The sequence below is a fragment of the Myotis davidii genome, unplaced genomic scaffold (assembly GCF_000327345.1).
Source record: "Myotis davidii unplaced genomic scaffold, ASM32734v1 scaffold143, whole genome shotgun sequence".
Taxonomy (NCBI): domain Eukaryota; kingdom Metazoa; phylum Chordata; class Mammalia; order Chiroptera; family Vespertilionidae; genus Myotis; species Myotis davidii.
In genome coordinates, this window is record NW_006294876.1 from 7,710,488 (window position 1) to 7,725,487 (window position 15,000).

At 38.0% G+C, this 15,000-nt stretch overlaps 1 protein-coding gene across 1 annotated transcript in view; it reads left to right on the forward strand.

Moving 5' to 3' along the window:
- HCN1 (hyperpolarization activated cyclic nucleotide gated potassium channel 1) overlaps window positions 1–15,000 on the forward strand; it is a gene marked incomplete at its 3' end in the record, with an annotated part of 290,284 nt that overhangs the window by 247,061 nt on the left and 28,223 nt on the right. The window contains exon 6 of the mRNA XM_006769486.1: window positions 11,829–12,069. Within this exon, the coding sequence (XP_006769549.1) occupies window positions 11,829–12,069 (241 nt within the window). The remainder of the gene's footprint in view (window positions 1–11,828; window positions 12,070–15,000) is intronic.

Genomic DNA, 15,000 nt, shown 5'->3' on the forward strand with positions numbered 1-15,000 from the left:
TAGGAAAGGGGAAAGGCATCCGCAGAAACACAGAAGTCATTGTTCAAATACACCTTGAATCTAAACAAGCCAGACATGTTTTCTGAAGAAAAGTTCAATAAGAACAACGGGGAATATATCTTGCTCCCTATTACATTGGAGTATTTTGTACTGGCTAGATTCAACTCATAGTGACAGATCATGAGACATTTTTGGAAAATAGTGAAATACATTATTCCACCTTCCAAAAGCTGCATTCCAATTGGAAGATGAGGCACAAACTTATGCAAAGGTGTATCTTGGTCACTGTCGTGCCTCTAGTGTCAGAAGGTGCCTAGCACATAGAAGACACGGAATGATTGATACAACAAATGTCACATCAGTGAAACTAGGACACTCAGAAAGGGAGAGTTGGATTCTTTGATATATATATCTCCTGTGACAGAAGGTAAAAATATATGATGTGTTTGGTATCTACACACACAATTGCTGATCGTGTCTGTACAATTTTGAGTCAACAACCATCATATTTGTAATAAGACTTTTAACTTAAAATGCTTTATTATCTGGAAGGCTCATTTTTATGAAAGTATTTCACATAATTTCAGATTCTAATGTATACTTAAGAGCAGTGAGTTTTGCTAATACAGCCTGGATACTCAGGAATGTATAAAAGTGAAGGTAAGTCATACCTTCAGACTCTCCAAAACTTACACAAAAAAGCCTATTGCTTGAAAATAGAGAAGCTAAAATGCAATGTTTAGGAATATGAATGTCCTTATATATTTATAACCAGTTAAGTTCACATTATGTTTTATCCACTTTATTCCCAAGCCTTTCTTTTCAATGTGTTTGAAGACTTTTAAGTATGAAAAATTTTTAGTGTAGAAAATGGCAGAATTATGAATGTGTGTGACCTTAGAAAGCCTTGCAAGTCTTGTATCGTGCATTTGCAAATGAATTCAGTTAGTAGATATCTCAAAAGCACTGCTTTATTGAAAGCATTCTCCTATTTCTATTTCTGAGGCACAAACTAGATGCTTTATCTTATTCCTACGTTGGAGACAAATTGCTGAAATGCCCTTAACCTGGCTCATTCTTAATGCTCAAATTTCAACACAAGTGTCACCTCCTTATAGAGACCTGAGAGAAGGTTATCTAAACTAGTTCCCCGCATCATTCTTTTCACATCAGCCTTTTTCTTGTGTACACATCGCTCTATTGTCTTGTGGTCCCTTTATCGTTATTTCTTAATTGTTCATTCTGTTATATAAACTCTGGACCCCGGAAACAAAGACTTTTTCTTAACTGCCACTGTAATCCCAGCCCCTAGATCAGTGATGGCAAAACTTTTAAGCTCGGCGTGTCAGCATTTTGAAAAACCCTAACTTAACTCTGGTGCTGTGTCACATATAGAAATTTTTTGATATTTGCAACCAAACTAAAACAAAGATTTATATTTTTGATATTTATTTTATATGTTTAAATGCCATTTAACAAAGAAAAATCAACCAAAAAAATGAGTTCACATGTCACCTCTGACACACGTGTCATAGGTTCGCCATCACTGCCCTAGATAGTACTTATATAATAAGTACATGCTGGATAAATAAACAAAGGCAAATTAAATAAGGATCTCACACTTGTCAAATCATCTCAAAGAATCATTGACTGTTAGAGCTTGGAGAGAGCAAATATGGTGCGTGGATGGCTAAGAAAGCGACACCCAGAGCTTTGCAGTACTGTGCATGAAACTGTCTCGGTATCACTTCAGATTATACTGTGGGCAGTGTTGTTTCTGACATCTAGCAAATAGATGCTGGCATCTTTAGAGTCCTCTGTGATTTTGTTTTGATGTAGGCACTGTAGGCCAGAAGGTCCTATTTTGCATGTGGTTGTTTATATTTTCTTTTGAACTTCCTCCAGTTTAATACATTAGGTATTTATTGCAGAGTCAACGAGGGGTGTGAGGGCTACTTCAGTGGAGCACCATTGTAGGTGTGTAAATACTCTGTCCAATCTTTATAACCCAATAGAAAGTGATATTTTTTCTTGTGTTGCTATGCCCAGTCTGACTAGAATATTGTCAGTGGCTCATAAAACAAATGTTCCTGGTTTCACCATCCATACCTGAGTGGTGAGCCACCTGATAATGGAGAGGATTCTGAGCAGCAGGTACATTTTTATGTTTATCTTGGGGCTTGAGTATGCGACGGACCGGCACACCCGCTCCAGGAGGATCAGCAGCATTCCAGAAGGTGACAGTGATGTCATCTAAAAAAATGACCCTCATTCCACTGTGCACTAAAATACATGGGCCAGAAAGTAGAGGAATAACTATAATTTTCTGAGAAAAATTCTTAAGATAGTACCAGAAACTTGGCATTTTAAATTATAGCTCTCACTCTGTGATGTATTATCTAGAATCTGGAATCTTCACTGTCTATTTGCTCTGTCTGTGCTAGTCAGAATTCAGAGTCTGCAAAACTGGACTCCAGGGCCATCTAGAAGGATGGGCTGGTATTGGATTGGAATCCCAGCATTACCTGACCTGGCTCTCCTGGAGAGTCCTCCCCCTTCTCCTCCATCCATTTATAATATACTCCTCTTTTCCCCTGGCTTTGCAGAAGTATTCAAAGGTTTATGTTTTGAATGGTTTAAATCCCTTTTGTGATATTCTCAGTGCCATCAATAGCTATACATATACTTTCAGTTATATAATAAATAATGAATGAGAAGCTACTAGGGAGGGGCTGAGAGCATGGCCCTGAGTCCACAACTTACTCTATATATGACTTTTGACTATTTCATAACTTACATGCATTTCATTTACCGCTTCTGCAAATGTGAATGATGATGATAACTCTCATAGCATCATTATAAAGATTAAATGAGCAAAAAAATATAAAAATTAGAAAGAGTGCTTGGCACAAAGTAAATATAGGTAAATGTAATTCTTGGTATTGCTATGATTCCATGAAGAACAGGGTACAGCCCTAGCCCGCATGGCTGCTACACCCTACTGAGAGCCAGAGATCTAAATGAGCATCCATACCCATGTTGTCAGTGTTGTGCGAGGGTCCCTCAGAGGGTGTCAGACCCACCCAGGAGGCACACCAAGCCCAGCCTCATCCTGTCTCATTTCTGCTGGAATTTATTCAACCAATCTGCTTCTAAGCTCTCCCTTCATTTTAGCAGCCGGCTTTCAGGAGGCAATGTCTTAGTGTTAAAACTTGGCATTGAAACTTTAGGCTCATGAGACTATGGATGCTTTAATGAAAGCAGACAGTACAGTTAAATGAAAAACCAATTGGACCGATTCAGTGAACTCCACAGCGCGGCTCATGGGGACCTGTTGGGATGTGTACAAAATAAAAGTCTATTTTGAACATGATCAGATTTACACTGATTCGAGTAGAGCAAAATGGCAAACCTAATGGTGGAGAGAGAGGTTAATGTCCTCCTGAGCCTGTCTCCAAAGTTCAGAACTGGTCTATTTTTAAACAATGAGTGTGAAGAGCCAGGGGCTGAAAATAGGTTCAGATCATGTGTCCCGGGAGAATATAGGCGTCGGTATATTTCATTTGCACAGAACATGAATCGGGCTGAGAGTATAATACTGTCCTTCTGACCTTTACTTCTCCCAATAGACTGTCAGGGAAGACAGCATAATTTGCATGCTTATTTATTTAGTGCAATTCTAAATCATTTTTAAAAGTACATATTGTTGATTTTTTAAATACTTTATATAAATGTGTTTAGTTAAAATGAACTAGAACAGGCATGAATCATAGTACTGTAAAGCTATACAGAGATATTATAAATTAGCAGATACTCATATAGCAGTCAAAGTAACAAGAGACTAGAAAAACTATGTAAGTAGCCTGGTCATTTCATGGTCACATTATGGAGCAAAGAAATTAGGTCTTCTTCTCTCTTCTGGCCAGAGCTTTTCTCCTGCATCCCTAATTTCTAGAAAACAAATAGATTTATTAATATGCACGGGACATCAATCCAAGTGCGATGGGAAGGTAAATAATAAAATATCATTTCCAGTCTCAAAATTCTTACTATATGCTTGTGGAGACAAGATATAAAGGTATTAAAAAATATGAAACAGCCCTGACTGGTTTGGCTCAGTGGATAGAGTGTTGGCCTATGGACTCAAGGGTCCCAGGTTCAATTCTGGTCAAGGGCATGTACCTTGGTTGCAGGCACACACCCAGTAGGGAGTGTGCAGGAGGCGGCTGATTGATGTTTCTCTCTCATCAATGTTTCTAACTCTCTATCCTTCTCCCTTCTTCTCTGTAAAAAATCAATAAAATATATTTTTAAAAAAATATGAAACAAAATTAAAATGCATTACTAAAAATACAAGACATGTAGAAAGTCACATATGACTCATTACCAGAGAAATACAGATACTATATACTAAATTTCAAAATAGATTAAAGAGCCCTGAGCAGTGTGGCTCAGTTGGTTGGATGTCATCCAGTGCACCAAAGGGTTGCCAGTTCCGTTCCAGCTCAGGGCACATGCCCAAGCTGATGGCTCGATCCTTGGTAGGGGTATGTAGGAGGCAGTTGATCAATGTTTCACTCTCACATCAATGTTTCTTTCTCCCTCTTCCTTCCTCTCTTTCTAAAAATTAATAAAAAATCTTTTAAAAAATAGATTAAAGACTTAAAAACAATCTTGACATGGGTCTTGGCAATGATTTTTTTCTATACAAAACCCAAAGCACAGCAACCTCTTTAAGCAGTAAGATCTGCTTGCCTGGGCCGGTTTTCTTACACATTCAGTCAACATCCAACATCGTGCAAGTTAGAAGACAAACCACTAGATCAATAGAACCTACTTGGGCATGCTGAGGGAAATCTATTTCTTAAATTGTTCCCATTTGTTTGTTTGTTTTATTTAGAAAAAATGATGTGTATCTGATTTACAATTCACTTTTCAAATGTATTGTATCAACAGGTCAGCGTTATCCTAAGAATCCTGTATTTTATGCCTGGATTTTTGCCACAAGGGAGTTTTATTTATTAAGAACACCTTGGCATTTCTTCTTCTGAACCTTGGCACCCACCTCATCTTTAGTCTTTAATAAACAGTCCCCAACTCAACTTTTTTTTTTCTATCAAACCCATATCCCCTTACTAAGTTACATTGAAATCATTATTTCTTTGAAATTTTATAGAATATATATTCTCTACCATTTATTTGATCTTAACCAGATACTGTTTAATAGCTATGAGGTTAATAATAGAGAACATTAGTGAATTGTTTAATCATGGCGGTCATCTATAATAGAGTTGTTAGTGATCCCTCTGGCTTATGGATGAGAAGGTTAAGATTTCTAGAGTTCGAGTCCCTTTCTGTGGGTACAGAGCAAGTTAGTTTTGGAATTAGGGATTAAGGGCAGACATGCAGGGAGCAGGGGAAGGGGGAAAAGAAACTAACCCATGTTTATTTTATTCTTTACAATTATCTTACACAGAATATGCATACATATATATGTATATACATATTCTCCCTCAACGAAATGTAAACTCTCAGAACTTCTCTATTTTAGGAACCATAGTTTCCACACCACCTCTTATAAAATCTGGATGTGATGTTAAAAGTAGAGGTTTTCGACTCAAATCCCCTAAAGATTTATATTCAGATTCTCTGAATCTGGATTGAAGCCAGGTGAACTGTATTTTCAAAAAATACCATAAATGTGTCCACAGGTTTATCATCTTTCTCAGAAAAATGCAAGAGAATGCCACCATTAGCAGGCCATTACAGCCACTTTTGTCTTTATTGATGCCATCTCCATGAAAGCCATGATGAGGGTGAGGTCCCACAGAGTAATGCTGAATACGTTCTGCTAGTTCCCAAGAACGGTCCTGCATCACACCCACAAACCTACACTTCCCTGCCTCCGGGCCCCTTCTGTGTCCCATGCTCTGTACTGGACACTCGAGTGCTCTCTCCTGGGACTCTGAATGGCTCCTCAGAAGCTGACAGGGAGGTTTTTGTTGTATTGATTCTTTATCGCCTCACATGCTTCATGTATCATTGCCTTAGAGCTTTCAGGGAGGTCTCTTAAAATTAATTTTAGTCATTTCCAGATACTGACTTACTCTTCTCAGAAGCTTTGTGATCTCAATCTTATCTTTTCCAGGATCAAACTAAATCATGTTTTACTATGGAAGTTTCACAATTTGTTTCACTTCTCTCTTCAAGGTGTAAATAATATTGAAAAATTAATGCTTTCCATATTCCAAATCCGCTTCCACATGGCATCATGTTTGTACGGAAGCAGACCTCTGGCCAGTGGAAATGTAATGCAATTCATAGGAAATGTTACATTTTCTAGGAATGACATTAAAAATAAAAGACAAATTTAAGTTTAATATATTTTGTTGCGCTGGCCAGTGTGGCTCAGTTGGTTGGAGCATGATCCAGTACACCTAAAGGTTGCTGGATTGATTCCCAGTCAGGGCACATACCCAGGTTGCAGGTTCAATACCTGGTTGGACACGTGCAGGAGGCAGCCGATGATTGATATTTCTCTCTCACATCAATGACTCTCTCTTTCCCCACTCCTCTGTCTAAGAGAATCACTTTAAGAAAAGAGAGAGATGGGAGCCACCAAAAATTTATTTGGACACGTGCGGGAGGCAGCCGATGATTGATATTTCTCCCTCACATCAATGACTCTCTCTTTCCCCCCTCCTCTAAGAAAATCACTTTAAAAAAAGAGAGAGATGGGAGCCACCAAAAATTTATTTTACTAATTATTAAAGTAGCTATATTTCCATAGCAATTGAATCACAAAATAAATATGAACAGGGTCATTTTTGTTTACTTTTCAATCTATACCCATGTATTGCACAACAGTAAATGTGTTGCCATTTAATAATCTGCCCTGAAAATATGTACATTGCATAAAAAGTGCCATTCAAATTGATTAAAGCAACAGATGTTGCTCTGACATGGGTAAAGTTTTAGATGAAAAGAGTTATACTAAAAGTGACTATGTTTTATTCTAAAGCATAGACAATGACAGAAATATAAGGATGTGGGTGCTAAGTTCCTATGGGTTTGATTCAGGTAGGAGGGAGGCCCCAGGTGGGGTTGGATGCTCAATGGTGTGGGAGTCAGATAAAATAGTCTCTGTAGACATACTCTAGCATCATGGTCTGGGCAATGGATTTCTTCCCTCTCTATGCTCCATTATCTTCTTTCTTTTGTATATGTGGGGAAATAAAACAAATTCAGCTTTATTCTTTGGTTGTTTTCTCCCAGGAACAAATTAGATATAACATATACCTGCTTAACATGGATGCTTAATAAATCGTGTTCCCTTCCTCTCTCGTCGCACTTCCTTTTCATGTGAAGAAATTAAAGTATGTTCCTTTGGGGGCTGTGTAAGGAGAACCAGGGATGAGTGGCCAGAAGTATTTCTTAGAAAGGGAGAAGTGAAGGGCACGCTGACCCTGGCCTCAAAAACAATAGATGCTAGTCCCACCCTCTCTTCTTGCACTCCATTGCTTTACATGCAAAGGTCTCAAATCCTGTTGAATTCAGAAGCCAGTCAGATCGCCTAATTTTAAGAAGTAAAAAGATATTCAATACAGTGTTTTAAAAACTGTGGCAAACTGGAGCATGCATGTGACACATGAAGATATTCTTGTTTAGATGTTTTTAAAATATTTGTGGTAGGGGGAATAAAAACAGACTAAAAATAATAATAATAAAGTGTACAGCCATGAGTTTGTCATTTCAGTCAACACATATCCATGTCATACCCTCAAAATGTGAATGCGTGATTTAGGGCAGATGATTCAGTATCTTCTTCAATATGAGGTAGTAATAATAACTACGGCATAGGGTTTTTATGAGGGTAAAATAAATTAATACTTGTCAGTATTTAAACCCAGCAAAAACTCACTTTGTCTCTTATTTTTAGTTTGTTCATTCTTCAAATGATCCCTGCTTTAAAGGAAAAACCCTGAGGTATCTAATTACTCTGTTTTGATTATAACTAGTCCAGATCATTAAATTGGGGAGAAAATAGGGCAACATCAGCAACAATTCATTGCTAGGATGTTCGAGGTGACGAAGTATCAGTTGATATAGATTTGACCAAATGGACTTACTGTTTCTAATGCTTGGATGCCATTTGACTGTCCATCTGATATAAGTTCTTAGAAGAAAGCTCTCCTGTGCCCGCACCATGTAAAATGCAGGGCGTGTTGGGTGCAGGGGTTTAGCAATGTCACTGCAGCTCTGTTTCTTTAAGATTACTCAGTGATTCATTATTGTCATGATGGTAATTACATTTGTAGCTATCCTGCTTTAAACTTTTTTAGAACTATACTGTGCAGAATAAATTAATGCAGAATGGAGGAAAACTAAATGTTTCACGCAATGGAACTTTCTACAATGATATTTAAGTTATCAAAAAGGAATTGTAGTGGAAAGGGAGCCTTAAAATATTGCTATTCATTTTAATTGTAACCAAACAGTATTGCTGAAACTTTCTCCTTGTCTCAGTCTGCGTGGTTCCAAAGCACAGATTCTTTGCTAATAGAGATGCTCCCTGAAGCCATCTAAATACATCAAATCCCATTTTTCCTGATTGACATAGAGTTAAACAAATTGCAGATAAGACAATAACAGTAAAGCATTCCATTGTGAATGAAAAGGCTAACCACAGACAGGGAGAAGATATCTGCAATGCATATCCAGACAAAGAACTAGTCAGGATGCTAAAAGAACTGTTAAGATGGAAAAATCAGGGGAAACTCTTGACTGGGCACTTCACTGAATGGATGCTCATCTGACCTATAATGAGCATAACAATGCTAATCATTGTTATATAAATGTAAGATTAAACCACAATGAGAAAAAGGGAAAAATAGTATTTCTTCATGCCTACTAGTGGCAAAAATTATGATAACATCAAATTCTGTCAAAGATGCAGGAATACTGGAACTTGATATGTTGCTGCTATATGAGGAAAACAATCATTTTGGAAAACTGTTGGCAGTGTCTACTAAAGTAAATACATGCTTATCTGATTACTTAGCCATTACAATATGAAGTAACTATTCAAGAGAAAGCAGCCCATAAGCTACTTCAAGAATGCTCATAACAGCCTGGCCAGTGTGTCTCAGTGGTTGAGCATGGACCTATGAACCAGGAGATAATGGTGATCAAGGCACATGCCTGATCCCTGGTAGAAGGCATGCAGGAGGCAGCTTATCAATGATTCTCTCTCATCATTGATGTTTCTCTGTCTCTCTCCTTCTCCCCTTATCTCTGAAATCAATAAAAATATATTTCAAAAAATAATGTTCATAACAGGTTTATTGTATTAGCCTAAAACTGGAAATGACCCACAGGTCATGAGGAGTAAGTGGATAGATTATGGCTTAGTCATCAATGAAATGCAACCTAAAATATGAAAAGGAGAGAAATGCAAACAAATTTTTCGCCTCTTATTTTTTCATATCAAATATTTGTTAGAATTCACAGTTTGAATCAGATAGTGTTTACATGGAAATGAGAGAGAGAGAGAGAGAGAGAGAGAGAGAGAGAGAGAGAGAGAGAATATGGATTCCTTCCAGCAATAGTGATAATATGAAATTATCTAGCAGTATCATACCCCAGGCACTGCCAGCAGGTGTCCCTGAATGTGCAATGCATCAAAGAGGACTTATTCAGATAGATAAACACCAGTGTAATTGTTTGTAAAATAAACTTTCAAATATTTTTCTAAAATGAAAAGTGAGAGAACAATTAAGAGAAACATTTGTAGAGTTGAAATGAAAGAACATAGGTGTAAGGAGTCTCTTTATTATTTTTGTTTGAAACCCTTATTTTCTTTGCAATCTGACTTATTTTCCCTTTCCCCAACAGCATTCTTCTGTGTAATTTTCATATGAAATAAGTACCTTTTAAGCAATCAATCCAGTCATTTTAATGACATACCTTTGTTTCTTTTCATTCCGTTTTACCATTTATCTTCATGTGGTTTTTGTATAGAGGTATTCTAATACTAAAAAGCACATTTTTTATACACATAACACTTGTTTCTCAAGTTGGTTGCTTGAGAAAGCATTGTTAAAGTTTTGGGCAACTGTTCCCAAGGGGAATAAAACTGAGCTTTGTGAGTACTTTTCTGTACTGATGAAATGCCAGCTTCCTACTTTCCTTTTCATCTTCCTTTCTTCTATCCATTCTTTTCACCTTCTTTCCTTCCATCCATCCATCCATGCATACATGTTTATTGAGCATATGTGCTGAATCTTACTGTAACCCCAACACCCACCATAGCTCTTTAGCAACAGTTAAAACTGTCCAAAAATTGCCCTGGGATGCAGCCCCCAATGCAGTCAACTGTCATTATGAGGTCTTGGATGATGCCACACAAATCAAGTGCCACATGTGACATCTTTCTTTTGTTTGTTGTGCCATGTTCATTTTCTGCTTCTTGCTGCTGAATTTTAAATACTTACAACTCTCCATGAAGCTCCACTATTAGAGACACCTCTCTACTCTGCTAAACTCATGAGATCTTGTTGAGGATGCATGACCTTCTCTTCCATGGTGGACCCTAATTTTTGTGCCCGCTGTATCAGCTGGAATTCTTTTAACCTATCCTGGGAAAATAGCAGTTCATTTCATGAAGCAAGACTAGAGAAACCACCTTTTCTACTCTTGGAATTCAGTTTTGTATAAGTTACTTCCCCAAGGCAGGGAATTCAGATCTCCATTTCTTTTTGCCCTCTTCCCACTTCTTCACTGAGGTTACTTAAGTTATTACATGTCTTAAGCAAGATAAAAAGTTCAGGCCCTACCCTTTTCTTTTGAGAACTCAGTGGAGAAGACACTTCTGAGAAATGGCATTATGGTAAATTTTAGATGCCCATTGTTTATTCCGTTACATATCTGACTTGCAAGATTAAAGCTGGTCGGTCCCTGTTTGGTTCAGAGAGATGTCATATCTAGACCAGAATCCACAGAATGAAATTAAACATGTAGTTGTTCTAACTTAGAATTCCTGTCCAGAAATAAAACAAGTCTGGAAAACTGGACTCCGACCTCTCTCCAGTCCAAGATTTCCAATGGAAACAGGACAGGCTTTGAAGGGGCGTTTTCTGACCTAGCCTAGAAATGTACAAGTAGAGATTAGAATTAGAAACTCCTGGACACATATGTAATACCCTTTGTATTACTTTAAACAATAAAAAAATAAAATAAAATAAAGAAAAAGGGGAAAAAAAGAATTAGAAACTCCTTTATGAAACCCATCTCTGCACTCTCCATAGTTCTCACTCTGACATGAATGATGTTAAGGGAAAAACATTGAAAAGCTGTTGTCTGGCAGGGGGCCCCGTTTCAGAATTCCTATTGGTAGGTGTAAGTTAGATTCTTCAACACAGTGGAGCACAGAAGCCGTTGTGATGTAGCTAACAGGCAATGATGTGGCCTCCTTTCTTCATAGAAAAGATAAGAGAGACTAAAATTCTCCCACATTTTAGAAGTTCTCATTTTACATAAAGAATAATAAATGCGAAGTGGTAAAAGTTGAGGCTTGTATATATTTAATTAGCATGTACTGAATGTGTAATATATGCCTGTACCACACTGGGAACTGTGAATATAAATTTCCAACACGGAGATAAAATGAGCCCTGACATTGCAGAGACATGTAGATTATTAGAATTTATGTAGGTTTTGGTTCTGAATTTGAATTATGATGTTATATGATATATATAATTTTCGTATATGCTTTCTTCTTGCTATGAATAATATCACTCCTAATGTTGGTTTACTCTTTCCATCTATAGGAGATAGTTAACTTCAACTGTCGGAAACTCGTGGCCACGATGCCTCTGTTTGCTAACGCTGACCCCAATTTTGTGACTGCCATGCTGAGCAAGTTGAGATTCGAGGTGTTTCAACCTGGAGATTATATCATACGAGAAGGAGCTGTGGGTAAAAAAATGTACTTCATTCAGCATGGCGTTGCTGGAGTCATCACAAAGTCCAGTAAAGAAATGAAGCTGACCGACGGCTCGTACTTCGGAGGTTAGTACCAAAGAAACACAACCGAGGTGACATGAAGTTGCTTCAGTACGTGTCTTCGTTAGAATTCTGGAGGTTTCAGAATATTGATTTGTTGGTTTTGAATATAAATTCTCATTGGAATTCTGATTTAAAAAAGTGTCTATAATGGCATGTTTTTCACTTATCAGGCCTTGTCAAGCTTAATGTTTAAACATTTCTCAGCACCAAAAACTGGAATGTTTTCTTTAGCAAACGGCAAGAAGTCTGCGTTCCAGTATCTGCAGACTTATCCTGTAGGAGAGAATTCAAGTGAAACTCTTTGTTCTTCTCATCAGTGAGGTGCTCCATAAGTGCTCCTTATTAAGTAGTCCTTGTTATTTTCTGTTCATCCCTCATAGACTTTACCATCTTCTACCCCTTTTGGAGGCTTCTCCGTCAGAATCCATGTATCCCAGCTCTGTGTTTCCATAGCACTTCTCATAGCTTTCCAGAGTCCTGGTCAAGTCCACCTCATGCTGAAATTAACAGGTAGTTAGTTACCTGTCTTCCTTCAGGTATTAGATGGCAAGTGTGGCATCAGAGAAGCCATTTGACAGTCAAAGATGCTCAGGCCCCAAATGTCAGAGATTCGGATTCAGGAAGTCTAGACTGGAGACACACTTTTATTTGTTTATTAGAGAGTAACCAACCAGTTCTCAGAGGGGAGGGCTGGATGAAAGAAGGTGAAGTGATTAGCCAAGGAACATAAATGCATAACCCATGGACATAGACAACAGTGAGGTGATGGCCAGAGGAAGGTGGGGGCTGGGTAGAGGTGAGCAAAGTGGGGTAAGTGAGGAACATCTATAACAGTGTCAACAATAAAAAAAAATCCATAGTTATAAAGTGAAATTATTCAAATCAAATTAATAGGAGTTGAGAACCAGTCAGTCAACTATATTTTATATGACTAGAGGCCCGGTGCACAAATTTGTGCATGGGTGGGGTCCAGCCAGGGGGAGGGGCCACAGGGGATTGGCGGGCCAGCTCTGCCCCCTGGTCGAACTCCCAGTTGAAATCCCAGTTGAGGGGACAATTTGCATATTAGCCTTTTATTATATAGGATAATAATAATAATCTGAGATTAAGGTGTTTTCTCCAATAACAACTAAGAAATAATTATTAGAAAAGGTTTATAATTGTTTTAAATGCTTTTGTGGAATTTATCAAAATAACCATAAAGTTCTTATTAGTCAATATATTGCTGAGTAAAACATACAACTCAAAAAATTAGCTTCTTTGACTTCTGCTCAACCATTAAGGACAATTTTGAAGTTTCCGTCTTCCCCTGTCATCACACTCTTCTTCCTTCTGTGAGTCTGTGTTGCCTCATCAGCCCCTTAGCCTTTTGTAAAGATTGTGCTAAGATTAGGAGAATCTAAGAATCTAAAGGGGCCTTTCATGTTTGAATGAAGAAATAAAAGAGAGCAATTGAAAGATGTAAAGTAAGAAATAAAAGTATAGCCTATGAGCCTGGTTTGGCAGAAGATGGTGTGGAGGTAAAACATTTTTGAGGCAATAAAAGGAGGGGTGGTGTTATAAATATGTCATAGAAAAGTTTAAAAATAAGTTTCTGGAAGTTTTATTATACATTTAGAATGTATTTCTACTAGTATACGTTTTGTGCATTCAAAGGCACTTTTAATTACTATTACAGTTACGTGTGCTAATGTAAGTAAGGTTGCATACACAGCTAGGACATTTGCCTCCCTGGATTTATGTGGGTGAAACTGTTAGTAAAGTCAACTAAATTGTCCTTGTGCCTATAAGATCATTTTGGGGATAAAAACTACTTTGTCCTATGGCATTATTTCTTCAACACATTGTAGCATCTCTATCTACAAGTGAAACTGGTCTGTAATTTTGTGGTTATGTTGTTCACTTTGTGACCCCCTAGATGACTTTGGGTATCTCAGGTTTTCCTCATTTCTAAAAAGAGTAAGGAAACTTTTCTAAATAATGTATTCTCTGTTTCAAGGCAGTTTAAGCAATCTCTCTTTACACACACAATTGATATTTATTTGATTTAAACACCAAAGAAGATAATGAAAGGCAGAATCTAAGAATAATAAATTGTACTTAGCATGTTAGGGTTTAGAATTCATAATTCTTTCAGAATCTAATATGAGACGTTGAAATTAACAGAACGGACCTTTGTATTACGCTCATTTTATATTCGTGTAAACAGAGCGTGGCCAGTTCACAGGGCAGTTCAGCAGAAAAGCCACGGATCAGCTGAGCAATGCTCTTCCCACTTGGCTAAAATGTCCGGATTAAACAAACATAATTAGTGCACAAAACACACTGTCCCAAGAGGTGAGATAAGGGGACTTATTCAAAGAAAGGTCAAATTCGGAGTTCAGTATTTTGTGCCTAACCTGACTTATTTCTATAATAATACAGCACAGTAATTCTAGATTAATATGGTTTTTTATAACTCGGACAGGTTTTTGTGGTTGTTTTCGATCTCTCTGTGCTGAGGTGGGGGGCGGAGCGCGGTAGGTCAGCGCATGCGTAGTGGTAGTCAGTGTTCCCCAGTTCAGTTCTAGGGGAGGGAGGGCAGGAAAAGGAGCAGGCAATGTGTGTTAGGAACGTGCCTAAGGTTCTGGGGAGACAGCATTGAGCGAAATCGACAGGATTTCCCGGTGTGGAGCTTATATTTTTAGTAGGTACTTTGATTTTAGAAAGAGGAGTTTAATAAATCGACGTAGAAATGACTGGAATATAAGCCGCATTATCAGATGGTGATAAGTGCTTCAGGGAAAATTAATGTGGGAGACAAGGATAAGGAATGCCCCCTCCTCCACAGGGCCCTATGGAGAGCCGAGTTCAGGCACATGGGAGCCCCAGGCTCCCTACTGAGAGCGATGGTGACTGAGCATCCAGTGTCTGCTGAGACTGGTCCTCCTGGCT